The sequence below is a fragment of the Poeciliopsis prolifica genome, unplaced genomic scaffold (assembly GCF_027474105.1).
Source record: "Poeciliopsis prolifica strain line A6 unplaced genomic scaffold, Auburn_PproV2 SCAFFOLD070, whole genome shotgun sequence".
NCBI classification, from domain to species: Eukaryota; Metazoa; Chordata; class Actinopteri; order Cyprinodontiformes; family Poeciliidae; genus Poeciliopsis; species Poeciliopsis prolifica.
Window position 1 is genome coordinate 732,501 of NW_026562445.1, and position 27,500 is coordinate 760,000.

General features: G+C 38.9%; 3 protein-coding genes across 5 annotated transcripts in view; 2 read left to right on the forward strand and 1 right to left on the reverse strand.

Moving 5' to 3' along the window:
• itih2 (inter-alpha-trypsin inhibitor heavy chain 2) overlaps positions 1–14,526 on the forward strand; it is a 14,636-nt gene extending 110 nt beyond the window's left edge. Inside the window, exons 1-20 of the mRNA XM_055020754.1 lie at positions 1–100; positions 1,369–1,398; positions 1,487–1,525; positions 6,830–7,002; positions 7,074–7,341; positions 7,414–7,521; positions 7,830–7,958; positions 8,035–8,151; positions 8,262–8,430; positions 8,503–8,628; positions 8,702–8,883; positions 9,075–9,260; positions 9,344–9,483; positions 10,356–10,528; positions 11,085–11,228; positions 11,299–11,412; positions 12,079–12,283; positions 12,352–12,524; positions 12,871–12,982; positions 14,262–14,526. The exon at positions 1–100 is cut by the window's left edge and continues 110 nt beyond it. Coding sequence (XP_054876729.1) covers positions 5–100; positions 1,369–1,398; positions 1,487–1,525; positions 6,830–7,002; positions 7,074–7,341; positions 7,414–7,521; positions 7,830–7,958; positions 8,035–8,151; positions 8,262–8,430; positions 8,503–8,628; positions 8,702–8,883; positions 9,075–9,260; positions 9,344–9,483; positions 10,356–10,528; positions 11,085–11,228; positions 11,299–11,412; positions 12,079–12,283; positions 12,352–12,524; positions 12,871–12,982; positions 14,262–14,409 — 2,832 coding nt within the window. The 5' untranslated portion in view covers positions 1–4 and the 3' untranslated portion in view covers positions 14,410–14,526. The remainder of the gene's footprint in view (positions 101–1,368; positions 1,399–1,486; positions 1,526–6,829; positions 7,003–7,073; positions 7,342–7,413; positions 7,522–7,829; positions 7,959–8,034; positions 8,152–8,261; positions 8,431–8,502; positions 8,629–8,701; positions 8,884–9,074; positions 9,261–9,343; positions 9,484–10,355; positions 10,529–11,084; positions 11,229–11,298; positions 11,413–12,078; positions 12,284–12,351; positions 12,525–12,870; positions 12,983–14,261) is intronic.
• On the reverse strand, positions 14,450–17,890 carry kin (Kin17 DNA and RNA binding protein). Of its 3 annotated transcripts, none has more exons than XM_055020788.1 (12): positions 17,684–17,890; positions 17,488–17,582; positions 17,371–17,414; positions 16,919–17,041; positions 16,662–16,846; positions 16,528–16,576; positions 16,400–16,445; positions 16,150–16,303; positions 15,938–16,069; positions 15,198–15,297; positions 15,027–15,127; positions 14,450–14,668 (listed from the first exon to the last, which is right to left on the reverse strand). In XM_055020788.1, exons 1-12 carry the CDS (start codon positions 17,795–17,797, stop codon positions 14,609–14,611), a joined length of 1,203 nt encoding a protein of 400 aa, XP_054876763.1. In that variant the 5' UTR covers positions 17,798–17,890; the 3' UTR covers positions 14,450–14,608. The 3 variants fall into 3 exon arrangements, 2 of the variants coding, with proteins under 2 accessions (XP_054876763.1, XP_054876762.1); XM_055020787.1 differs by having other exon boundaries at positions 16,150–16,321; XR_008604810.1 differs by lacking the exon at positions 14,450–14,668 and having other exon boundaries at positions 15,105–15,127; positions 15,198–15,846; positions 16,150–16,321.
• Positions 17,891–18,664: 774 nt separating this feature from the next.
• atp5f1c (ATP synthase F1 subunit gamma) lies at positions 18,665–22,162 on the forward strand. Its single transcript, XM_055020791.1, is given in 8 exon segments — positions 18,665–18,742; positions 19,696–19,827; positions 19,905–20,093; positions 20,096–20,111; positions 20,190–20,333; positions 20,921–20,985; positions 21,077–21,232; positions 22,062–22,162. Coding segments are annotated over 8 exon segments (822 nt in total). The 5' UTR covers positions 18,665–18,723.
• The last annotated feature ends 5,338 nt before the right edge of the window (positions 22,163–27,500 follow it).

Consider the following 27,500-nt stretch of genomic DNA (forward strand, 5'->3'; position numbering starts at 1 on the left):
AACCATGAGGCGCCTGCTGCTGCTCGCCCTGGGGCTGCTGCTCCTTCATCACAGCTGCTGCTTTGAGTTTGTGATAAACGGAGACTGGGAGGACGAGGAGGTGAGGCTGCACAGGAATTTATTGAATTTATTTATGTCAAACAGAGAAAACAGAACAAAATAATCTGTTGAAAACCTGGGGATCACAGTAAGCAGACTGTTCATTTAATATACTTACATAAACATTTACATAACCATGTTGTTTATTAATACAAACCGCAGGAAAGACATTGTGCTCAGATTGGTTAAATATTGTTCTTTACAATCAATCATGTTGATTAGTTTAACACATTTCAGCATCACAGCAGAGCAAAGAGCTTCATGTCATAAAAATACAAAAATGAAAACATCAAACAGTCAGAAGTGAGAAAACAAACATTACATTTCATAGAGAGACATAATCAATAATATATTGATCAGGGTTTCATTGATTATGGTTCAATCACCTCCAGCCAGCTGGTCTGCAGCTTCAAACCTCCAACCAGACGTGGTTTGAACTGAAGCCTGGCAAAAGTCTGGATTTAAAGGAACTCAGTGTTTCAGCTGTTTTTCAGTTCTGTGGTCATAGAAGCTGAATGCTGCTTGGTTCTGGTTCTGATGCAGAGCAGAAGATGTAGAACCGGGTGAGGTAGAACCGGGCGGTGTCTCTATCCTTCTGGTTCTAGTCACAACTCCAGTAGCAGGTTCTGGACCAGCAGGTTCTGGACCAGCAGGTTCTGGACCAGCAGGTTCTGGACCAGCAGGTTCTGGACCAGCAGCAGGAATCAAAGTTTCTCTGATCTGGTTCTGGAAATGTTCTGCAGCTGCATGAAGGCCCACTGTGGAACCAGCTTTATGTGGCTCTGGAGGTCAAAGGTCAACTTTGTGATGAGTTACATAAATTCTAAATGGTACTCAAGTAAAAAAAAAAAAAAAAAATTACTTTTCTAAGTTTGTTTTTCTATTTTCACAAAGTTTTCGAGTGATGAAAGCAGAATTTCTCTGAACTGTTTTCGTTCCTTCCTGTCAAACTGAGCAGGATGTTCCATCGGTTTTAAATTGATCACATTTCCTGAGAAGTTAACCAACATGATGAAATGTAATGACATCATTGTTTTCTCTGGTTAAACTATTTCATTTAGGAACTAGAAACTAAAGTAAAACTTTCCTTCAGAACCATGTGACACTAAAAGCTCGTCATTCTGGTTCCGTTTGTTCGTCATTTTTATCAAATGAAACAGAATCGTTTTTATTTTATTGTTTCAACTCATAAAAATCAGTTTTCAGTTGATCTTCTGCTCTGTGTCTCTCAGCTCTGATTTTTTGCTCTTTTTCTGTTTTGTGCACCAGCCTGGAGTCAACCGTCATCAGAGGCAGAAGGTTTGTTCCTCGGTTCTGATCCGAACCCAGCGGGCCGCTGGAGCCGCCTGCTGCTGCTGACTCATGTTGTGTTGTTTGTTGGTTCCAGAGAGCCGCGCTGACCAGCGAGGAAGACCAGCCCTTTGAGGTAAACAGCCCAACACTGTGGCAGAGTTGAGCCTTATCTAGTTGTCAATATCCGACTGTTTGAGGAGTTCCTTGTGACCCGCTGGGCGTCGACCCGCTGGGCGTCGACCCGCTGGGCGTCGACCCGCTGGGCGTCGACCCGCTGGGCGTCGACCCGCTACTCAACCCCAGCAGTTCTGCATTAAATCTTAGTGAGCTCCAGACCCTTCTACATCCTTCCAGGACTTTCCAGGACCGTCCAGTCCAGCTATTGGATTCGTACCAGAACCTTGCATGTGGGTTATCTGGTTTGAACCCAGAATGTTTGGTTCTGAACCCTCTTTATGATTTAATCCACTTTGTGAGACATCTCAGAACCTATAAATATCTACCATATATCTATAATATATATCTATAATATATATCTATAATATATCTATATATATCTATAATATATTCTATAATATATCTATAATATATCTATAATATATCTATAATATATATCTATAATATATCTATAATATATATTTATAATATATCTATAATATATCTATATATATCTATAATATATATTTATAATATATCTATATATCTATAATATATCTATAATATATATCTATAATATATATCTATAATATATATTTATAATATATCTATAATATATCTATAATATATCTATAATATATATCTATAATATATCTGTAATATATATCTATAATATATATCTATAATATATATCTATAATATATATTTATAATATATCTATAATATATATCTATATATATATCTATAATATATTTATAATATATCTATAATATATCTATAATATATATCTATAATATATATTTATAATATATCTATAATATATCTATAATATATATCTATAATATATATTTATAATATATCTATAATATATCTATAATATATATCTATAATATATATTTATAATATATCTATAATATATCTATAATATAAATCTATAATATATATTTATAATATATCTATAATATATCTATAATATATATCTATAATATATATTTATAATATATCTATAATATATATCTATAATATATATCTATAATATATATTTATAATATATCTATAATATATCTATAATATATATCTATAATATATATTTATAATATATCTATAATATATCTATAATATATATGTATAATATATATTTATAATATATCTATAATATATATCTATAATATATATCTATAATATATATTTATAATATATCTATAATATATCTATAATATATATCTATAATATATATTTATAATATATCTATAATATATCTATAATATATATCTATAATATATATTTATAATATATCTATAATATATCTATAATATATATCTATAATATATATTTATAATATATTTATAATATATCTATAATATATCTATAATATATCTATAATATATATCTATAATATATATTTATAATATATCTATAATATATCTATAATATATATCTATAATATATCTATAATATATATTTATAATATATTTATAATATATCTATAATATATCTATAATATATATCTATAATATATATCTATAATATATATCTATAATATATATCTATAATATATCTATAATATATATCTATAATATATATCTATAATATATCTATAATATATCTATAATATATCTATAATATATATCTATAATATATCTATAATATATATCTATAATATATATCTATAATATATATCTATAATATATCTATAATATATCTATAATATATATCTATAATATATATCTATAATATATATCTATAATATATATTTATAATATATTTATAATATATCTATAATATATATCTATAATATATATCTATAATATATATCTATAATATATATTTATAATATATTTATAATATATCTATAATATCTATAATATATCTATAATATATATCTATAATATATATCTATATATATTTTATATATTTATAATATATCTATAATATATCTATAATATATATCTATAATATATATCTATAATATATCTGTAATATATATCTATAATATATATCTATAATATATATCTATAATATATATCTATAATATATATCTATAATATATCTGTAATATATATCTATAATATATATCTATAATATATCTGTAATATATATCTATAATATATATCTATAATATATATCTATAATATATATTTATAATATATTTATAATATATCTATAATATATCTATAATATATCTATAATATATATCTATAATATATATTTATAATATATCTATAATATATATCTATAATATATATTTATAATATATCTATAATATATCTATAATATATATCTATAATATATATTTAATATATCTATAATATATATCTATAATATATATCTATAATATATATTTATAATATATCTATAATATATCTATAATATATATCTATAATATATATTTATAATATATCTATAATATATCTATAATATATATCTATAATATATATTTATAATATATCTATAATATATCTATAATATATATCTATAATATATTTATAATATATCTATAATATATCTATAATATATCTATAATATATATCTATAATATATATTTATAATATATCTATAATATATATCTATAATATATATCTATAATATATATTTATAATATATCTATAATATATCTATAATATATATCTATAATATATATTTATAATATATCTATAATATATCTATAATATATATGTATAATATATATTTATAATATATCTATAATATATATCTATAATATATATCTATAATATATTTATAATATATCTATAATATCTATAATATATATCTATAATATATATTTATAATATATCTATAATATATATTTATAATATATCTATAATATATATTTATAATATATCTATAATATATATTTATAATATATCTATATATATCTATAATATATATGTATAATATATTTATAATATATCTATAATATATCTATAATATATATGTATAATATATATTTATAATATATCTATATATATCTATAATATATATCTATAATATATATTTATAATATATCTATAATATATCTATAATATATATATAATATATATTTATAATATATCTATAATATATATCTATAATATATATCTATAATATATATTTATAATATATTTATAATATATCTATAATATATCTATAATATATCTATAATATATATCTATAATATATATTTATAATATATCTATAATATATCTATAATATATCTATAATATATATCTATAATATATATCTATAATATATATTTATAATATATTTATAATATATCTATAATATATCTATAATATATATCTATAATATATATCTATAATATATCTATAATATATATCTATAATATATATCTATAATATATCTATAATATATCTATAATATATCTATAATATATATCTATAATATATCTATAATATATATCTATAATATATCTATAATATATCTATATATATCTATAATATATCTATAATATATATCTATAATATATCTATAATATATCTATAATATATCTATAATATATATCTATAATATATATCTATAATATATCTATAATATATCTATAATATATCTATAATATATATCTATAATATATATCTATAATATATCTATAATATATATCTATAATATATATCTATAATATATCTATAATATATATCTATAATATATATCTATAATATATATCTATAATATATCTATAATATATATCTATAATATATCTATAATATATCTATAATATATATCTATAATATATCTATAATATATCTATAATATCTATAATATATATCTATAATATATATCTATAATATATCTATAATATATCTATAATATATATCTATAATATATCTATAATATATATCTATAATATATATTTATAATATATTTATAATATATCTATAATATATATCTATAATATATATTTATAATATATTTATAATATATCTATAATATATCTATAATATATCTATAATATATATCTATAATATATCTATAATATATATTTATAATATATTTATAATATATCTATAATATATCTATAATATATATCTATAATATATATCTATAATATATCTATAATATATATCTATAATATATATCTATAATATATATCTATAATATATATTTATAATATATTTATAATATATTTATAATATATCTATAATATATCTATAATATATCTATATATATATCTATAATATATATCTATAATATATATTTATAATATATTTATAATATATCTATAATATATCTATAATATATATTTATAATATATATCTATAATATATCTGTAATATATATCTATAATATATATCTATAATATATATCTATAATATATATCTATAATATATATCTATAATATATCTATAATATATATCTATAATATATCTATAATATATATCTATAATATATCTATAATATATCTATAATATATATCTATAATATATATTTATAATATATCTATAATATATATCTATAATATATATCTATAATATATATTTATAATATATCTATAATATATCTATAATATATATCTATAATATATATTTATAATATATCTATAATATATCTATAATATATATCTATAATATATATTTATAATATATCTATAATATATCTATAATATATCTATAATATATCTATAATATATATCTATAATATATATTTATAATATTTATAATATATCTATAATATATCTATAATATATATTTATAATATCTATAATATATCTATAATATATCTATAATATATATCTATAATATATATCTATAATATATATTTATAACATATTTATAATATATCTATAATATATCTATAATATATATCTATAATATATATCTATAATATATCTATAATATATATCTATAATATATATCTATAATATATCTATAATATATCTATAATATATCTATAATATATCTCTATAATATATATCTATAATATATCTATAATATATCTATAATATATATCTATAATATATATCTATAATATATCTATAATATATATCTATAATATATATCTATAATATATATATAATATATCTATAATATATCTATAATATATATCTATAATATATATCTATAATATATATCTATAATATATCTATAATATATATCTATAATATATCTATCTTATATTTCTATCTCATGTATATCATTCAATTTTTTGCTCCAACTTTTAGCTTTATTTTTATAATTCTTATTTTTCATGTTTCTTTATTTTCTTCCCCAAGTTATTTTTGTGTCAGTTACGTTGCTGAATTGTTTTATCTTGCTGTGTGTGTGCCGTGCTGCGCTGCGCGCCGCAGGCCGTCCGGGGCGATGACATCACGGTGAACAGTTACCTGGTGGAGAGCCGCATCACGTCGCGCTTCGCCCACACCTCGGTCCGCAGCTCGGTGCTGAACTCCGGCTCCAGAGCGCAGAGCATCGGCTTCAACGTCCAGATCCCCAAACGGGCGTTCATCTCCAACTTCACCATGTGAGACCGACGCGGCGTCCTCCGCCCGCTCACAGACGGGAGGCCGACTTCTTCTTCTTCTCCTTCTGCAGGAACGTGAACGGCATCACGTTCGTGGGCTCGGTGAAGGAGAAGGCGCTGGCCCGCCGGCTGTACGCCCAGGCCAGCTCCAGGAACAAGGCGGCGGGGATCGTGAGGACCAACGCCCAGGACCTGGAGACCTTCACCACGGAGGTCCACGTCCCGCCGGGCAGCAGCGTCTCCTTCGAGCTGCACTACCAGGAGATGATGGAGCGCCGGCTGGGCATGTACCAGCACAACCTGTTCCTGCAGCCCGGACGGCCGGTTCCGCATTTCCAGGTGAGAGAGCCGTGACCGACCTGACCCTGACCTTTCTGGTGACCTCTGACCTCTGACTCCACACCTGCCCAGGTGGACGTCTACCTCTACGAGCCGAAGGAAATTTCAAAGCTGGAAACGCCAAACACTCTGGGAGAGCGGTTTGCAAATCTGATCCAAGTCTCAGCCACCAAAGACAAGGTAACCCGAGGATGATGAAAGATTTTCACAGAGTTAAACATAAATGCATCAAACATTTATTGTAATTTTATTAATATTAATCATTTTACAGCTTCATGAATTATGATGCATTTATTGCATGGTCTAAATATAGAAATATTAATGACATTAATGAACTAATTCACTGTGTTTAATCGTGGATATCATATATTTTATGCATTTAAAATATATGACATATTTTAAATGTAATAATTAAACAGTTTGAACAACATGGATTGTTTTATGCACGTATTAGAAACAGAAATAATAATCTTTCCATTTTCGCTCAGGCTCACATCGTCTTCAAGCCAAATTTGCAACAGCAGAGAAAATGTGAGAATTGCTCCGGCAGCGCCATCGACGGCATCTTCTCTGTCCAGTACGATGTGACCAGAGACAGCAACGCCGGGGAGCTGCAGGTGAACTTTGACCCACAGCAGGAAATAACTTCCTCAAATATAAACAGATGGTTATGATTATGACTCTCTGTTTCAGGTGTCAGATCTTTATTTTGTTCATTTCTTCGCTCCTTCAAACCTCTCTCCTCTTCCTAAAAACATCGTGTTCGTCATCGACGTCAGCGGCTCCATGTGGGGGGTCAAGATGAAGCAAGTAAGTGACCTCTGTTGACCTCTAAAGACTTCATTCTTCCCGTTTCTGTGGAATGCTGCCACCGTGTGGCCGTTTCCCAGAATACACTGAGCTTGGAGGCTCTGCTGTAGACGGTGGAAGCCATGAAGGCGATTCTGGACGACCTGAAGATGGAAGATCGCTTCAGTATCATCGACTTCAACCACAACGTGCGCTGCTGGAGCGAGGAGCTGCTTCCCGCCTCTCCTCTGCAGGTGGCTGACGCCAAGCGATACGTCCAGAACATCAAACCCACCGGAGGTAGAGAGGCAGAGTGCGACCCAGCGCCGGTCCAGGAGCCCCTCCCTTAACAGCTGACCGTATTCCTGACAGGCACCAACATCAACGAGGCGCTGATCCGAGCCGCTCAGATGCTGGTCAGGGCGAACAGCCAGGGCTTCGTCGACCCGCGCTCCGTCTCCATGATCATCCTGGTGTCTGACGGAGACCCCACCGTAGGTAGGAGACCACCGGAGCCGAAGAGCCGTAGACCTCAGGCAGCAGGTTCTGATCCAACTTGGGCTCCCTGCAGGAGAGATCAAGCTCAGTAAGATCCAGAAGAACGTGAAGCGAGTGATGACGGAGGAGCTCTCTCTCTTCTCGCTGGGCATCGGCTTCGACGTCGACTACGACTTCCTGGAGCGCATCGCCATGGAGAACAGGGGCGTGGCCCAGAGGATCTACGCCAACCACGACGCAGCTGAGCAGATCCGGGTAAGACAGTTGATTCCATAACACCTGCTTACGCAATGCCTTACCTTCATTTAGCAGGAAGTAGCTGCTGAACCCACAGACTTTACCAAACCACTCTGATCTACTCTTGTACAGTTCAATTTAATCCAGAGATCCAAATCTAACTTTTGAAGTTAAAAAGTCTTGTCCCCTGTCTTCCCCTGTCTCTGCAGGCCTTTTACAGCCAGGTGTCGTCCCCCCTGCTGAAGAAGGTCACCGTCCATTTCCCAGAGGGCGCGGTGACCGACGTCACCCAGAACCACTTTGATAAGTTCTTCGGCGGCTCGGAGCTGGTGGTGGCCGGGAAGGTGCAGCTGTCAGACAGCAACACGCTGACCAGCTTCACCTCTGCTTCAGCTGTGAGTGCAACACACCGAGACGTCACTGAGGCTCCGGACACCTGCTGACGTCCATGTCCATGACTCTGCCTCCTGTCCTGCAGGCCAGCCTGCAGCTCAGCCTGGAGACTGAGACTGACATCACAGAGCTGGACCTGGAGCTGGCCAAGCAGCAGCACTCCTTCACTGGCTTCGCCAGGCAGATGTGGGCTTACCTCACCATCAAACAGCTGATCAGGGAGCGGTGAGGCCCACAGCACCACATGTTCACACGGATATTCTGGGTCACATGTTACAGCCGAGGGTTGTCTGTTTAATCAGGAACATTTAAGCAACCAACCAGAACGCAGTAGGTGGTTTCTGGATGGTAAAGTCAACAACAAAACATGAGTGGAAAAAACAGCTGACCAAACATGCTGGAACTCCTCTTGTGTTGCTGAGGAACGGGCTGAGCCTCATTGGGGTTGCTTGGTAACGGGCAGTGCCCGCTGACTTGTGATGTTACATTGTGAAGGTTTTTAAAACGGCTCATTTTCCAGACGTCATGCACAATCTGAGCACTTTTTAGAAACACTAGAAACACAAATGAAAGTACAAACATGGGAAAAATGGGAAATTTGCATAATAGCTCCTCTTTATTTTCTCTTAATGAGGAATTTGTGTTGATTCTTCAAAAGAGCAAATAAATAACCCAAAAACCTGAAAACTTCCAGTCACAAGATGACTGTCCCTGTAAATATATAAACTATCATCTCCACCTAAGGCCTCATTTGGGCTAAAGGTTAAAGGTCATGACCCTGAACTAGTATGGCTGTTTGGAAGGGTTGAAGGAGAAATCTTCTTTGGTCTGGAATCAAGATGGCCGCCAGCCTGAGGTTAGGAGAGCTGGATCTAAAGAACCAACCCAGAACCAAAGTGTTGATGTTTGATCCATATGCATAAAACCAAACAGCTTATCAGCACAAACACCTCGAACCTTTCAGTAAACCAAAGTAATGTAGAGTTAATGTGAGTCCATCTGTGCAGCAGCTGGTTCAGAGGGGACATGAACAGGACCCTGACCTCCGGGGTCAAACCAGACGGCTTCACCTCTCTGCTCTCTGGCTCCCCCTGCAGGTCTCTGGTTACAACAGTTGGAAAAAAGAGAAAAATCACCAAACAGATCACAGAGCTGGCCCTGCAGCACAGCTTTGTGACGCCGCTGACCGCCCTGCTGGTGGAGAGCGAGGACGCCACCGAGAGGCTGCTGGCCGACTCGGCCCGGGACCCGAGGCAGGGCTGCTGCTCAGGTCACACACACAGAGAGAGACACACACACACACACACACACAGACACACACACACACACACACACAGACACACACACACACACAGACACACACAGACACACACACACACACACACACACACACACAGACACACACAGACACACACAGACACACACAGACACACACACACACACACACACACACAGACACACACAGACACACACACACACACACACACACACACACACACACACACACACACACACACACACACAGACACACACACACACACACAGACACACACACACACACACACACACACACACACACACACACAGAGACACACACATATCAACAGTATCAGAACTTTTTGGATTTCCTCCAAAGTCTAAGCAAAGTGTTTATGAAAAACACTGAACTGAATTTCTCTTTGGATGTTCAATGACTTATTTCTCGGTTTAGCAGAAGAGAGCATCTGATTGGCTGATCAGTCCCTCATGACGTCTCCTCCTCCAGAAGCTGACTGATATTTCTCTGCATGTCGGTTATAAATATGTTATTGTTGTGACCAATGCAGGCGTCCAGACTCTCTCTGGTCCGCCGTCCGTCAGCGTGGTCTACGCCACTCCGCCCCCCTGGATCCAAGTCCCCATCACGACCCCTTCCAGTCAGGTCCTGAGTGGCCCCGTGGACACGATTCTGCCTGCAACGGTTAACTTGGGTAAGGCTCGCCTCCATCTGCAGGCAGCAGAAACAAGTTTCCATGTTCACAGTCTTTGTTTGTCATCCAGTGGACGGAGACCCTCACTTCATCATCCGCCTGCCTGGAAGCAACATGGACGTCTGCTTCAACATCGATTCCGAACCGGGCCACATCCTCAGCCTGGTGTCCGACATGGGAACAGGTGCAGGACACTGGAAATGTTTTGGTATTCTGGTGTCATTAGAAAGCCCGGTTTAGTTTGTTTCTTAAAGGTTGCTAAATGTAGCAACAAAGTTGCTGAGAGGGCAACAGTGGCCCAAACTGGGCCATTAACAGAACCATGAGCCCAAACGTAGCAGATCTACAAGAGAAGGAGCGGCAATGGCCTAGTCAAAGTATAAACCTCATTAAGTTTGAGCTCAGTGAACTGAAGTAACAAGAGAGCGGACCAGAACTCCTCCAGAACCGAGTCGGGCTGTGGTGGAGTGAAAATAACTCCTGCTGCGTGTTACTTATTGTCACTCCATGAGCTCCTAGAACTGACCTCTAACCCAACGGTGCTCAAAGTACGGCGCCTGGGCCGTGAGTGGCCCTTTGACCACAATTCAAGAATAAATTTGGACAAAACTGTGACTTTTAAATCAAAATCTGCTGACTAAACGGTTTGATGCAGGAAGTGTTTTCAGATGAACTGAAAACACCCAGATTCTGCTTCTGTTGCTGAGAACAGATGAAATATTTTAGAGATCAGAATGAGAAGCAAACTGGACTGTACACAATATGCTTTTGGTCCGTGAGAACGTTGGAGCTGACATAAAGTTAGTCCACCCTGGTGACCCTGCCTGGGTTCCCTCCACGCTGTGTGCAGGTGTGGTGGTGAACGGCCAGCTGATCAGCTCCAAGCAGCCTCACAAAAACAGACGCAGCTCCTACTTTGGCATCGTCTCCGTCTACCACCAGCCTGCCGGGGTCAGCGTGAAGGTCGCCACCGACCGGATCTCCATGGCTGACGGCGGCGGCGGCGGCGACCACTCGTTCACCTGGGGCGCCACGGCTGACGTCGTCCAGGACAGGTAACTCCGCCTCCGCCAGCTTCCTGATCGGCTCTGATTGGTCCTGAGAGTTCTGCTTCCTGCTTCAGCGTCAGGATCTCCATTGTGAAGAACTCCCACGTCACCGTCACCATTGACAACAGCATCCGGGTGACGGTGCTGCTCCACCGGGTCTGGAGGAAACATCCAGTCAACGTGGACTTCCTGGGCCTCTACATTCCCAGTGATAACCAGTACTCTCCACTGGTCCATGGACTCATAGGTACGACTCCCAGACCTGGACGAGGCTCTGCCTTCACCTCTATAGGCCTCATGATTTAATAACAATGACATAAACTTCATTCTCTTTATCATTTGAGAGAAAAAAATCAACCAAAGCATAGAGCTTTTAGCATTAGCAACTTTTCAGTATTTGGACTCCTAGTGGTCAGTAGTAGTACTGCAATTAAGAGTGACAATGACTTTTTATTGGAAAACTAAAAGAGGAAAACAAATAAGTTATCAGAACAAAAATGGTATAAATTATAAAATTTTGCCATTTTTTTTTCCTACAGAGCTTGGAAATCTGTTGTTGAGTTGAAATAAATGAATAATTTGTGATACAACAGGGCAGTTTTCCCGAGAGCCTGAGGTGAGCGTGTACGACGTCCATGAAGGACCCGACCCGCTGAAGAAGGAGGCCACCATGAAGGTCAAAGGTCACACGCTGCGGGTCACCAGGTACTTCCTGTTACTTAATGTTGTGTTCAGGGAATCCAGACTGAAGTTTAACCTGAAGTCAGGACCGTGTGTGTGTTATTCTGTGTGTTACTCTGTGTGTGTTACTCTGTGTGTGTGTGTTACTCTGTGTGTGTGTGTGTGTTACTCTGTGTGTGTGTGTGTGTTACTCTGTGTGTGTGTTATTCTGTGTGTGTGTTACTCTGTGTGTGTGTGTTACTCTGTGTGTGTGTGTGTGTGTGTGTTACTCTGTGTGTGTGTGTGTTACTCTGTGTGTGTGTGTTACTCTGTGTGTTATTCTGTGTGTGTGTGTTACTCTGTGTGTGTGTGTGTGTTATTCTGTGTGTGTTACTCTGTGTGTATTACTCTGTGTGTGTGTGTTACTCTGTGTGTGTTATTCTGTGTGTGTGTGTTACTCTGTGTGTTACTCTGTGTGTGTGTGTGTGTTACTCTGTGTGTGTGTGTGTTACTCTGTGTGTGTGTGTTACTCTGTGTGTGTTATTCTGTGTGTGTGTGTTACTCTGTGTGTGTGTGTTACTCTGTGTGTGTTACTCTGTGTGTGTGTATTACTCTGTGTGTGTGTATTACTCTGTGTGTGTGTGTTACTCTGTGTGTGTGTGTGTTACTCTGTGTGTTTGTGTGTGTTACTCTGTGTGTGTGTGTTACTCTGTGTGTGTTATTCTGTGTGTGTGTTACTCTGTGTGTGTTATTCTGTGTGTGTGTTACTCTGTGTGTGTGTGTTACTCTGTGTGTGTGTGTTACTCTGTGTGTGTTACTCTGTGTGTGTTACTCTGTGTGTGTGTGTTACTCTGTGTGTGTTACTCTGTGTGTTTGTGTGTGTTACTCTGTGTGTTTGTGTGTGTTACTCTGTGTGTGTTACTCTGTGTGTGTGTGTTACTCTGTGTGTGTGTGTTACTCTGTGTGTGTGTGTTACTCTGTGTGTGTGTGTGTTACTCTGTGTGTTTGTGTGTGTTACTCTGTGTGTGTGTGTTACTCTGTGTGTGTTATTCTGTGTGTGTTACTCTGTGTGTGTTATTCTGTGTGTGTGTTACTCTGTGTGTGTGTGTTACTCTGTGTGTGTGTGTTACTCTGTGTGTGTTACTCTGTGTGTGTTACTCTGTGTGTGTGTGTTACTCTGTGTGTGTTACTCTGTGTGTTTGTGTGTGTTACTCTGTGTGTGTGTGTGTGTTACTCTGTGTGTTTGTGTGTGTTACTCTGTGTGTGTTACTCTGTGTGTGTGTTACTCTGTGTGTGTTACTCTGTGTGTGACTGTGTGTTTCAGAGGCTGGCAGAAGGACTTCAGACAGGACAGGAAACGCGGTTCCAACGTTTCCTGCTGGTTCGTTCACAACAGCGGCAAAGGATTCATCGACGGTCGCTATGACGACTACATAATGCCGGATCTGATCAGCTTCCTCCCGACGGTGTGATCAGTTTCTCATTTTAATCATTTTCCACAGAACACACAGAGAAACTTATCGGCTTTATTAGAACAAAATGTACATTTTTAACCATTAATGTTGAAAAATTAAAATAATTCCACCAAGCATTTGTTCCTGATTGTTTCTGTACAGATGTGGGAATAAACTCTGACACAGTAGAGTCCCGCAGCATGACCAGCGCTCCGGTTCATGCCAGTTTGGAAAAGTCTTCATAGGCGATGTCCACCATGTCCCCTTTCTGTGGCCCCTGGGGACACAAACATTTCACCTTAAAAATAGAATAGTTATCATAATAATCCACGATTACAGAAAACACAACGTCTAGTTCAGATGGTTTTACTACAGATGGAGACAATTTAGCTCATAATCTCTGGAGATTTAAATATTTGCTATACTTTAATCTGCTGCTGCTAAAGTCACCGACAGACTGTTGGTCCCACCAACCTTTTTTAGTTCTGGTTCTGGACCAGAGTTCAGTGAAATTATTGACTATTCTATCGGACGTATGATCTACAGATATTGATCGTGTGTCTGTAGTGATGCATAATATTGATTTATTGTATATGAAACATAATAAGCTCTGGGTGAGGAAGAGGGGAACCTACGGAGTCCAGCATTAGCGTGGCGCTGAACTTCTTCTCGTCGATCCCTTCCAGCAGCGCCTCGGTGTCCCGGTACGGCCCGTTCAGGATCAGAACCCGTTTCCCTGCAGCAGGCCAGACGTCAGAACCTGGAATCATTTAACAGAACCTGCTGGGCTGGAGGCGGCGGCTGACCTGGAGCGGGGATGACCGTCTGCAGGTGGTTCTGGTCCAGCTTCAGTTTGTCGCCGGAGTCGATCATCTTCACCACGGCGCCGTATTTCTCCTTCACCTCCTGCAGACGGACGAGATCCGCAGGAATCAGAAAACACAACAGATTTATTTCCCCAAGATCAGATTTTAGTTTGGTTTTCTAAAAATGAAGTTTCAAATGACAGAAAATGTTTAAAACATTGCTGTCATTTCAGTCATAATTATGAGAAAACAGTTATGATAGCAGAATTAAGACAACTTTTACCAGAGGAAAGTCTTAAAATGACTTAAAAATTCAAGATCTGATATGATTGCTGCAACTGTCAGGTTCTTTCTTTGAAACAATTGTTGCGCAAACGACTGAATTTATTTCAAAGTTCTGCTGCTGAGAATAAAGTGTTAAAAGTGTTATTTTCTGTATAACCAAATGTAACTTCACAGATGATAAACGTTCTTCATTTTAATGTTGTTTTTTGTATAAGAGTCATAGTAAATTACTACTTTAAGACTTTATTCTCGTAATTGAAAACATTTGCATTTTGGCCTTAATATTCGCCGTAAAGTCGAAATGAATCCAAACTCTAAATGAACATCCTGTCAACAAAGATGGCCGCCATGACATCACTCTGATCTGTGGGAACCAGAGGAGAGAAAAAATCCAGATTCTGTAAAAACCAATGATTTTAATTAATTATCAAACTGATTTATCGGCCAGCGGTTACCATGACGACGGCCTTCTTCTTGTGGTACTTGTCTCCCAGCTTCTTGGTGACGATCTTGACGACGATGTTGGGCTGCAGCCAGTAATCCGTCCTGACGGCCGAGGACTGCCTCTTCTTCTTCTTCTCCTCTATCTGCAGAGAACAGGACCACAACCTTCATCATCATCATCATCATCATCATTGTCAGTGGAAACCAAACAAACCACCAGAACCTCCATGATCTCCTCCAGAGCCGATTTCTTCTTCTTCTCCCCTCTGGAGTCAGAACCGGATGGCGCTTCTTTCCTTTTGACTGAGGATGCTGGAGCTTTCAGAGCGCCCAGAACCGAGCTGGCGCCCAGAACCGAGCTGGCGCCCAGAACCGAGCTGGCGCCCAGAACCGAGCTGGAAGAGGTCAAAGGGTGGATTAGAGGACAGGAAGCTGGGCAAAGGCAGCCATGACGGCTCGGTGGGCATCAGTACCTGGACTTGGACGAGCTTGCCACCGGAGTGCTCAGGTTGAAAGCAACTGGAAGAGAAAAGCAGGAAGACATCAGGTTCTGCCTGAGGCCCGGTTCAGGCCCGGATCGCCCTGTAGAACAAACACCAACCTTTCTCTTCTTCACTCTCACGTTTGAGTTCTGTGTAAACGGGCTGGGCCTGCAGGGGAAACAGAGGAGGGAAGGATGAACTCCGCAGCTTTGGTTCTGCTCATCCATTCGGGTTCGGGCCAGTCAGAACTCACCTCAGCTTCCTTCCCGTCCATCCCTCTTCGGACCTGTTCCTGGATGAACTTGGCGCTCCTCTCCTCGTCATCCAGTTCCTGCTTCTTCTTCCTGGCCTGCTCCTCCTGGCGCCGGATGGTTTCTGGGTCGCGGTCCACGTACTGGATGTACCAACCCTTAGGAGTCTCGTCGACTTTACACAAACCTGCCGGCGACCCAAACAGGTTAGTGGGACATGAAGCCGTACGGACCCGGAACCAAAGCAGGAACCGGTTACCTTTCCTGCCGAGCCACTTGGTGAAGTCAGTGAGGGTTTCCCACTGGGTGGAGTTCATGTGAACGTGTTCTCTGTGGCTGATGTACTCATTGTAGACAATGTTGTTGTGGACTCTCTTGGTTCCTGTAAACCAGAGGGTGGAAGAACGGACCAATCAGAACAGTTAGAACGGACCAATCAGAACAGTTAGAACGGACCAATCAGAACAGTTAGAACGGACCAATCAGAACAGTTAAAACGGACCAATCAGAACAGTTAAAACGGACCAATCAGAACAGTTAGAACGGACCAATCAGAACAGTTAGAACGGACCAATCAGAACAATTAGAACGGACCAATCAGAACAGTTAGAACGGACCAATCAGAACAGTTAGAACGGACCAATCAGAACAGTTAGAACGGACCAATCAAAAACACTTCGGTATCTCTGAGAACATCTGTGAGTTTCTCACCGAAGCGTCTTCTGAGGAGCTCCAGGAAGTCACTTTTGAACTCACTGTGGAGAAACGACACAGTTAAACAGACCGACAGCAGCTGACGCTGCGGCGTTGCCGTGGTGACGGACTCACTCGGAGAAGTAGTCCATGAACTTGGTGGGGTTCTCCGAGGCCAGCAACAGCTGCCTCTGGTGGGACTCGGACATGCAGTGACACTTGAAGCCATTCTGTCTCACAAACAGAACAGTTTATGTTTAAAGTCAGAGCAGCAGCAGCTGGCAGTGAACGCATCACACACCAACTCCTATGGAGCTAATTAAACTCTCACCTCGTCTCGACACTGTTTCTGACACATCTGGCAGTACCATCTCAGCTTCTGGAGACCTTTGGACTTGATTCGGTTGCTAATCGCCTTGGGGGACAGGAAGTCCGCTTTTCCCATGGCGACCACCTTTCAAACGACCCAAAAACAGACGTTACACCGCTGAAAATAGGACAACAGCGCTACAACACAGGAAACTAGCCGCCATTACCTCTCGAAGGACTGGAAAACTCGCGAGACTACTGGTGCCGCATTCATAAGCTCTGGAATTTATCATTTTCAATCTATCAGTATGGGTTAATGGTAATAATGTTAAATTAGACTCACAGAAATTCTAACCTGTTGACACTACACTTAAAGGATTTTTGAATCGAATTGACTGAATGAAAAAGACACTTTGTTGACCTTGTGTGCCGTAATCTGGATAATGGTAATAAAAAATAATAAAATGAAAATAAATAATAAACATTATTTTCTTCCACTTCCTCATGTCAGATTTCATAAACTTATTTTCTGATAGAAACAGAGTAAATATTTAACTTAATTTAAAAAGAGTATTTCACTCACCAGCACCACGGTGCTAAAATTAATTTTACCAACATTTTCATCTGTCCCTGAAGGCAGCGTTAGTCCATCTTGATTCGACTTTGCGCATGCGCAGTCCTGCCTGTCTGACCTTCAATAGCGGTGAGGATGTTCGCCAGGACCGGCGCGTTGGTGTTCTCCCACAATGGTGAGCCTGTTCAAGTCACTAATGTCTTTATTGTTTTCTGCTCTATGTGTGTCGTTGAAGCAAACATGAAGCTGAAGTCAGTCCGGGTTGCAAGGAGCGTGAAACGGGGAGTTATTGAGCGGAAGGACGCGCTAACCTGTAGGCCGCAGCTAATGAATGGAACTGAGGCTAATGCTAACGCAGTCGTCCTGAACGTTAAACCTTAAATAGCCACTTTTATCTCGTGTTAACATCATAATGAGCTCATTGTCATGTTATACTTGTTAAACTAACTGTTGACGGTGTTTGTTTCCACAGTGGGCAGGTCAGGAACATGGCTACCCTGAAGGACAGTAAGTAATCCCCTTAAACTGCGGGAAATGTTTTTAAAATACAAAAATCTGATCAATCTGAGTATAATCAGTTTAATTTGAGTTCTGTTTTAAACAGACACTAGAGTGTGGGGAAATGCTTTGCCACAGGGACACTTTCGATAAATGTTTCAGCTGGTGGAGGCCAAAGTTGTTCTATGTTGATTATTTTGGACAAGTTTCATATCGGAGTTTGATTTATTTCATGATAGATTTATTGAAATCAGTGGATCCTGCATAAATCAGTAAAACTAGCGGTTATCTCTGCCTGTAATTTCATCTGCAGATGGCACTCTTTTTGCACATTGAAATTTTTACATTTTATATTATGACTATTGTGGATTGTTTATTATTTTTATTTTGATAGATGATAAAAAATGAAAATTTTGTATTATTTTAGTTATGCACATGTCATATTAAATTCTGTTTTGCTGAAGTTTGAATTGGAAGTGGTTGAAACATCTAACTTGTAATTATATCCAGTAAAATTAATACTTTTCAAGCTGTGTTTTGTAGGCACTTTGCCAACAAATCGTTGCTGTTCCAGATTCCTTTCCTCTGCATCCCACTAGCTGCATCCATCAGTTTCTTTATAAAGTTAATTTTCATCTCTATGCTAAGAGAGCTAGCCAGAACCGGCTAGTTGTTTATCATCTTTGGATTACAGCCTGCTGAATATTCAGGTTTTATATTAAAATTCATAAATGTCGAGACTTGATGTCAGGTTTTGTTTCGTTTATTCTGGAGTTGGACTGTTGCGCCCAAATGTTTAGCATCTGGAGCCAACAACTTCATCAAAAGAACTTACTTTAATTTAAATTTTTTATGTTAATTAAAAAATATAAATTGATTTTAAACTGCAGATCTCATTTTTAATTATTGCATCAATCTTGTTGTCATGGTGACGGATCTGACTGATTTTTTTTTTGTTTTAGTCACAATTCGGTTGAAGTCCATCAAGAACATCCAGAAAATCACCAAGTCCATGAAGATGGTGGCCGCAGCCAAGTACGCTCGTGCTGAGCGGCAGCTGAAACCGGCCCGGGTCTACGGCACCGGCGCTCTCGGTACGCCATCTCAACTCGGTTCCGGTCCGAACGGACTCGGCCTCAGACTCAGAGTGTTTTTTCTTCTGCTCCTGCAGCTCTGTATGAGAAGGCTGACATCAAGGCCCCAGAGGACAAGGCCTCCAAGCACCTGATCGTAGGCGTGACCTCTGACCGCGGCCTCTGCGGCGCCATCCACTCCGGCGTAGCCAAGACCATCAAGAGCCAGATCGCCAACCTGACCGGCGCCGGCAAGGAGGTGATGGTGATCAACGTGGGAGACAAGCTGAGGGCCTGTTGTACAGGTGAGAGCCGCTGAAGAACCGGGCCTGGAGGTTCTGATGGACCTCTGCCTGACCTCTGGCCGACCTTCTCTTCGTCAGAACTCATGGGAAGCACATCCTGCTGAACTGTAAGGAGGTCGGCCGTAAGCCGCCCAACTTCGGCGACGCCTCTGTGATCGCGGCCGAGCTGCTGAACTCTGGGTACGAGTTCGACCAGGGATCCGTCGTCTTCAACAGATTCAGGTACCGACCCGGCCCAGAACGCCTGCCGTCAATGAAACCATTAAATCATGTGATGCATCAAAATGAGATCCATAACTGCGGTTCTTGTGAACTATATTTTTGTTTCATAGTCCGTTTTACTTCTGGTTTCTGTTGTTTGGTTTTGATTGTTGTTTTTATTCTGGATATTTAAAATGTTTTTCATATTCTTTAACATATTACAGTTTATTGTCTTTGAGAGGACACATTTTCATTAATTATTTTTTCTATTCTTTTTTATATGATATTAGAAATACATTAATTATTTCATTATTAATTTCCATTTTTAAATGAGAAACATTTTATTGCCTCCTTTAGTAAATCTAAACCTGCTGAAGCTAAACAACCACATGAGTCGTTGCTGAAACATTGACTGAAAAACACGTTTCTTGTGTTTTTGCTTATCTTGGATACAAATGACATATTTCTTGATTTGTACTTTTTTTCTCTTAATTCTGAATATTTTGGCTGTTTGCTCCAGTTAGCCGTTATTCTGTTCCTAAGTTCGTTGCTGATTGTTTTCAATAACTGATCAATGTTTTCAACCAGAACCTGTTCTGCTCCTGCAGGTCCGTTATCTCCTACAAGACGGACCAGAAACCCGTGTTCTCCATCGACACGGTGGCTTCCTCAGGTACCGGCCCGCGCTCTGCCGACTGGCCCCGGCGCTGTAGGGGTTCTGTTTGGGTTCTGTTGGGTTCTGATGCCGTCTGCTCTCCTGACAGAGAACTTGGGGATCTATGACGACATCGACGCCGACGTTCTGAGGAACTACCAGGAGTTTGCTCTGGTGAACGTTCTCTATCTGGCGCTGAAGGAATCGTCCACCAGCGAGCAGAGCGCCAGGATGACGGCCATGGACAGCGCCAGCAAGAACGCCTGTAAGGCCACACCTCTCTTGAACTAGGACGTTAGGAAACTAAACACTCTGCTGAAGCAAACTGATATGAGCTTTGATTAGAAAGGTTAGAGACACTGCAAAATAAAAGGCAAGGCAAAAATTCTGGATCACAGGATTATTACAACCTTTCAAAATAAAACCTAGACTAGATGATTTCCAAAGCAGATTCCACATTTGAAATTAAATGATGTAATCGTGTCCCTCCTTGTCTTGTAGCAGGAAGGTTGAGGGTTTGAGTCCCAGTGGGTTTCTCTCCAGTTACTAATGGTTCTGAGCCAACGTCTAACATTTACAATCCGTTTCTACTAACATCGCATCTGAAAACCTGCTCATCATTTTTAATACTGGAATCGTGTTGTTTCATAACTTTATTTTTAGGTTTAAATATTTGACTTTTTTCTCATAATTAATTGATATTTGCAAACATTTTCCAGCCTCAGAGCAGAAACATGAAGTAAATAAAAGCGATTTGTCCTTGTAGCATCATTCTGTTATGGAAACTAAATGTAATTATTGCATAAAAAACTGAAAGATGGCCAGTCAAAGTTTTAATGTCCAAAGAGTTCTGAACCACAGGCTGGTTTACAACATGGAGATAACGTTGGCCCTTCAAAGTAAAAGTCTGGCTTCTGTGAGGGTCAGGTGATGATGCAACTTCAACAAAACCGGGACAGATTAAGGAGGAGTTGCCATGGAAACAGCTTCGGGGGTGAAGGCTGTGGTTTGTCTGCTTCCAATGGAGTGGGATGTTTTCTGGTCCGGTCCGGTCCGGCCTCCACTCTGACTCCATGTTTTGTGTTTTGCTCCAGCTGAGATGATCGATAAGTTGACATTGACCTTCAACCGGACCCGGCAGGCCGTCATCACCAAGGAGCTCATCGAGATCATCTCTGGAGCTGCAGCCCTGTAAGTCTGCTCTTCATCACTTCCTGTTCAGTCTTCATCACTTCCTGTTCAGTCTTCATTACTTTCTGCTCCTCTTCATCACTTCCTGCTCCTCTTCATCACTCCCTGTTTAGTCTTCACTACTTCCTGTTCAGTCTTCTTTACTTTCTGTTCATTTTCGTCACTTCCTGCTCCTCTTCATCACTTCCTGTTTCTCTTTGTCATTTCCTGTTTGGTCTTCACTTCCTCTTCATCACTTCCTGTTCCTCTTCATCACTTCCTGTTTCTCTTTGTCATTTCCTGTTTGGTCTTCACTTCCTCTTCATCACTTCCTGTTCCTCTTCGTCATTTCCTGTTTGGTCTTCACTTCCTCTTCATCACTTCCTGTTTCTCTTTGTCATTTCCTGTTTGGTCTTCACTTCCTCTTCATCACTTCCTCCTGCATGTCTAACTGTTCTCTGCTCCTCCTCCTGCTGAACTCAGGGACTAACAGGAGGTAACGTGGCGTAGCGGTGTGGTGCTAGGCTAGCATTAGCAGCTAGCTACAGCAGTAGGAAGTAGCTTCTGCTCAGATTCTGGTTGGTTCTGATGGCTCTGTTCTGTCTGCAGATAAACTGGGCCAGACCGTGGTTCCTGTTCCGGACCGGACCGGACCGGGAGTGGATTCTGTTCCATCACTGCAGGCTTGATGTTTGTTTGAGTCTAATGAAAATTTCTGCTTCTGTTTGTAAAATATGTGGAGACAATAAAGCTCTAACCAGAACCTGGATCTGTTTCCTGTCTCTGAATGACTTTAATTAGATCAAATAAAATCAGAACCGCTTCATCCCAAAGAAATTTAAAACATTATAACTGATGGTCCAAGTTTCTCCTCAGGGTCTCTTGTAGTGATGCTGCGGGCCGGACGGATCTCCAGTAGCAGTCAAGCATGCAGCAAATCCAAACAAGCCTCTGACTGGAGACTGTTGCAACATGCTAGCAGCTGCACTTCCAGCCAGTGCAGCTGCTTTCCTACAGTAACTCCATCAGCTGTTCGCAGCTCTGCTAATCCACCTCCTTTGCTTTTGCTGCTCCTTTTTTAACCTGTACAGTCAGAGAGACGAAGTCATTCAGGTGTTTTTCAAGATGGTGATCAGATCCTGGCACTCGTAAGAATGTCTTGTCGTGGTTACAGAAGTAAAATTTAAATCCAGAACCATGAATGTCCAACATGCAGGTTTTCTGGAAAACCAGGATTCTGCCATGGATCCAAACAATCTGATTCAATAGGAATCCCTTCATTCAGGAATAAAGTGATTTAAAGTTTACTCAGAATTGGACCAGAACCACAGATGAGTTCCAGTATTGTATGGTGTATGAACCGGACCTGTAGTTCTGGTCCGGGTCTTCCTTGTACCTCTGCGGTTCTGCAGCTCGTTAAACTCAGAGCTGCTGGAATCAATCAGGTGATCAGGGGGATCCTCAGGCTGGGTGAGCATCAATAAACTACAACACAAACTCAACTGCTGGAAAACTGAAAACATCAAATATTCAAATGTCATTTAAATCCTTGTTTCATTTCGACTCCAAAATGTTTAGTTTCTGTTTGAAAACCTAAAAATTATATTTTCACCTTTAAATCTTTCATATAAAGGATTGATGGGAGTTTTGGTTCAACAGAAAACCAAAGTTTCCTTTGTTTTGGCTGAATTTGGGTGAAAACCCCCAGACTGCTGAAATAATTTCAAGCTGCTTTGTGACCCGTTGAAACATTGATTAATGAGGGAATAAAAAGTTTTTACACATTAAGAGCGACGGAAAGGCAGGAGGATCCCTGTTGCTGTTCTCATTGACTCCACCAGGTGGCAGTGTCTGACAACAAATAGGAGGTTAAGAACTATTTACAGAAGTTATGAAATGAAACTTAAAATCGGATCAAATGGAGCTAAAATGAGGTTTCCCATGTTGATGAAGACAGGAATGAAATGTTTCAGTGCAGAAAGCGGTGGCTGTTTATTATTGTTGCTGTGTGTGTGTGTGTGTGTGTGTGTGTGTGTGTGTGTGTGTGTGTGTGTGTGTGTGTGTCCTGCAGACCTTGTTTGTCTTTTGTGTTTGAGCTTGTTATTGTTTACTCCTGAGGGAGTCGGGAGCGATTGCATCTGAACACTGAAATTACAGCGATGCCAGACGGTGATAAATGCAGTCGGAGCGGCAGCAGCCTCCGCACCGGCCGAGGCCAGCAGTCCTGCTGCAGCAGCATGTGGGGGAGGGGAGACGCCAGCGGGAATGGAGCAGCTTGGAGATCTGGGAATTTCCTTGGGTTCAGAAATGAAACCAGAAAGAAGAGCAGCTTGTCGTCACAGCGGGGAGAAGATGTTCTGATGTAAATATGTTTCTAATGGTTCATAAAATTCTCACCGGATGTTAAAAAAACAAAAATAGTTCAGAAACCATAAGCCTGAAGTTTAGCTACAGGAAAAAAGTCATTTCCTGAAGGTCTGTGTGACCTCATGTTCAGTAAGATCCTCCACTGAGACGAACCTGAACGGTTTGGATTGTTCAGCTGATGAATCTCAGGCTGGAGGAGGAGAAACTTTCTGAAGGATTTCTGCTGCTCTCTGTGTTTCTTGACCTTTTAAAACCTGGACCTGCTCAGCATTCTCCAAAGTGTTTATCTTGGAAAGGGAGAACATCCACCAGTCTTCCAGATCTGATCAAAACTAAGAGGCTGAATGAAAAAAGCAAAATAAAAATGGAAGGCTGAACATTTGGCCTAGTTCAAGCATGTATGTTAACTGTGTGGTCAGATGTTGGCATACGCCCCTCTAACCTGCCTCCTGTTTCCTGTTTGAAGGTCGGCTTCCGGACTCATCAGGCTGGAGGGGATTTTCCAGAAGCTGAAGGTAAATCTATTTTATTCCTAAACCAGTTTGGAACAATCAGCTGTCCCAGTTTCAACCCGATGCTACAAAATAAAACTCACATTGAGCCACCAAAAGCAATTTTTAAACATTTCAAGTCTGACTTGAAATGTTTTATTATGAGAGCTAACAAAATCAAAATAAATGTATTTATGTTATCAGACTGTAGAAGATAAAAGTTTCTCTTTCACAAAAGAAAACTTTTTTTGAGTGAGATGAGCTTTTGGCCTGAATATGTAAAGTGAAGAAAGACAGACAGCAAACTTTGAAACTAATTACTTTTTAAAAAACTAATAAATTTTAAAAACAGATTCTACATAAGAACTTATGAAAATGTTCTATTTCATTCATAATCAAAAACATTTTGGTTTTGGTTTAGTAAAAGTCACATGTGGCTCTGAAGCTACTGCTTTCGGTTTCTATCTAATGACTTTTTAATTTAAGGCCTCTGTCTCTTTAAGAAGCTCCTGCTCTTTCCAAAGCTCCACCTCCAGGAAGTCATGGCTGCTTTATTAAACCTTTAGGGTTTGAACCAATGTAAAACAGCAGCAGCAGCTCCTAATGAGCTCAGCAGTTGTCTGCTAATTGCTGCTGGCTAGTCTGAAGGAGCTGAGCGGGGGAGGAGCTGAGCGGGGGAGGAGCTGCGTCTCGAAGGCGGGGCTAGGCCCACATAGACGTTTTGCAGCTGAATGGTTGCCTTGGAGATGAAAAGATTTGTCATCGGCTGTTTCTGATGAGAGAAACATGACAACATGGTGGAAAGGTAGAGAAGTTTGAGCCAATCGCAGCGGCTCTTCCTATTGGCTCTTGTTTCCTGGAGTTCGGGTTACTGGGAGTCACTGGGAGTCACTGGAAGAGGAAGGAAGCAGCAGGTTCTGTGTTTCTGCAGACATTGAAGGACTTCCTCAGCTTCTCCTCGTTGTGGAGCCTCAGCTCCGTCTGTCCTTCCTGTTCCTGAAACGTCTCCGGACAGAGGGACGGCGTCTCCACGCCGACGTCTGCACATGAAACAAAGTCCAGACAGAAGGACTTCACACACAGAGCTCTGGAAAAGTATTTACACCCTGCAGATTTCTGCTGCTTTTCATCGATTGAAACGTTTCACATCATCAAACTAAAGATTTGTCCTCTGAAGCAAAGGAAGGTGGAGTCCAACAGATTTACTTCACAAGTGGAGCGTTGCAGCGTTCACTGTGAATAAAAGAGAGAAATCAGGTCAACAATCTGGAAGTTTGTTTGTTTCTCCACCTGCAGAAACCAAGAAACCATGACAACCAACCAAACATTTTCTAACACCCTTGACCCTAATGGGGTCAGGAGCCAAATATTCACGTCTAATGAAGAAAGAAATATTCCTCCTCTTCCTCCTCCTCCTCTTCCTCTATTTATGTTGGACAAGGTCAGGATCATTTAGACCCAATGAGATAACTGGACTGAAGGAGGGAGAAACGATCGATTCCCGTCGCCACGCAGATTTATCTGCCCCCCTCTGCCCCTCTGCCCCTCTGCCCCCCTCTGCCCCTCTGCCCCCCACCCTCCCACTCAGCTCCAGACTGTTGAAGTTAAACTGCCCACAGTTTCAGCATTTCATGTTTTCACGCTGATTTATTATTATAAGTTTGTTGCAATTTTCTGAAAAAATAGTGAAAATTATTGATGCTAACTCCCACCTGCAGGGGGCAGTATGTATTACTAAGGGAAAGAAAATCATAATTACCGTCATACATAAGCACAAATGTCACAAAATTAAATATCAATATTTCTAAATTAGATTTTTATTGTAAATAAAAACAATCCTAAATCCTGGAGGGACTGATCTCCATGACAACTGGGAGGGAATCTCTGCAGCTCCTCCAGAGTCTCCACAGGTCCAGGTCTCAGTCTGCAGGCAGAAAGGAGAATTAATATTTTAGCAGACCAAAAATATTATCAAAGGAAATCCTCAATCAGTTATTACAAAATATTTAAAATATGACATCATTACATCTGTGACAAGAAGTTTGTTCTCCTTGTTGCTTCTGCTGGGCTGATGGAGACGTGTGTGTGTGTGTGTGTGTGTGTGTGTGTGTGTGGTGTGTGTGTGTGTGTGTGTGTGTTTTCTGCCACTCATGTCTTGGGTTTCGCTGCTCCTGGCTGTATGATCGATGGCTGAGCCGGACGCCATGTCAGGACCAGTTTCCGCCAGCTGTGTGTGTGTGTGTGTGTGTGTGTGTGTGTGTGTGTGTGTGTGTGTGTGTGTGTGTGTGTGTGTGTGTGTGTGTGTGTGTGAGACTGTGTGTTGTGTGTGTGTGTCTCGCTGAGCCCACAAGCCCCGCCCCTTCCTGTCCAGAACACACACCTAACCAAAACCCAATGTGTCCAGACGGGCCTCTGCTCTCCGGGTTTCTGAGTCGCTTAAAGAACCGCAGAACCTCAGTTAGCGGTTCTGACAGTTAGCATGTTAGCGCTCCGGATCCTCAAGAT

Coding starts and splice junctions, on each gene's coding strand:
- kin (XM_055020787.1), bottom strand. CDS start 17,797: ATGGGAAAAGCGGACTTCCTGTCCCCCAAGGCGATTAGCAACCGAATC. Junction 16,446..16,527: donor TGAGAGTGAAGAAGAGAAAG/GTTGGTGTTTGT, acceptor TTTCTCTTCCAG/TTGCTTTCAACCTGAGCACT. Junction 15,128..15,197: donor GACGGTCATCCCCGCTCCAG/GTCAGCCGCCGC, acceptor GGCCTGCTGCAG/GGAAACGGGTTCTGATCCTG.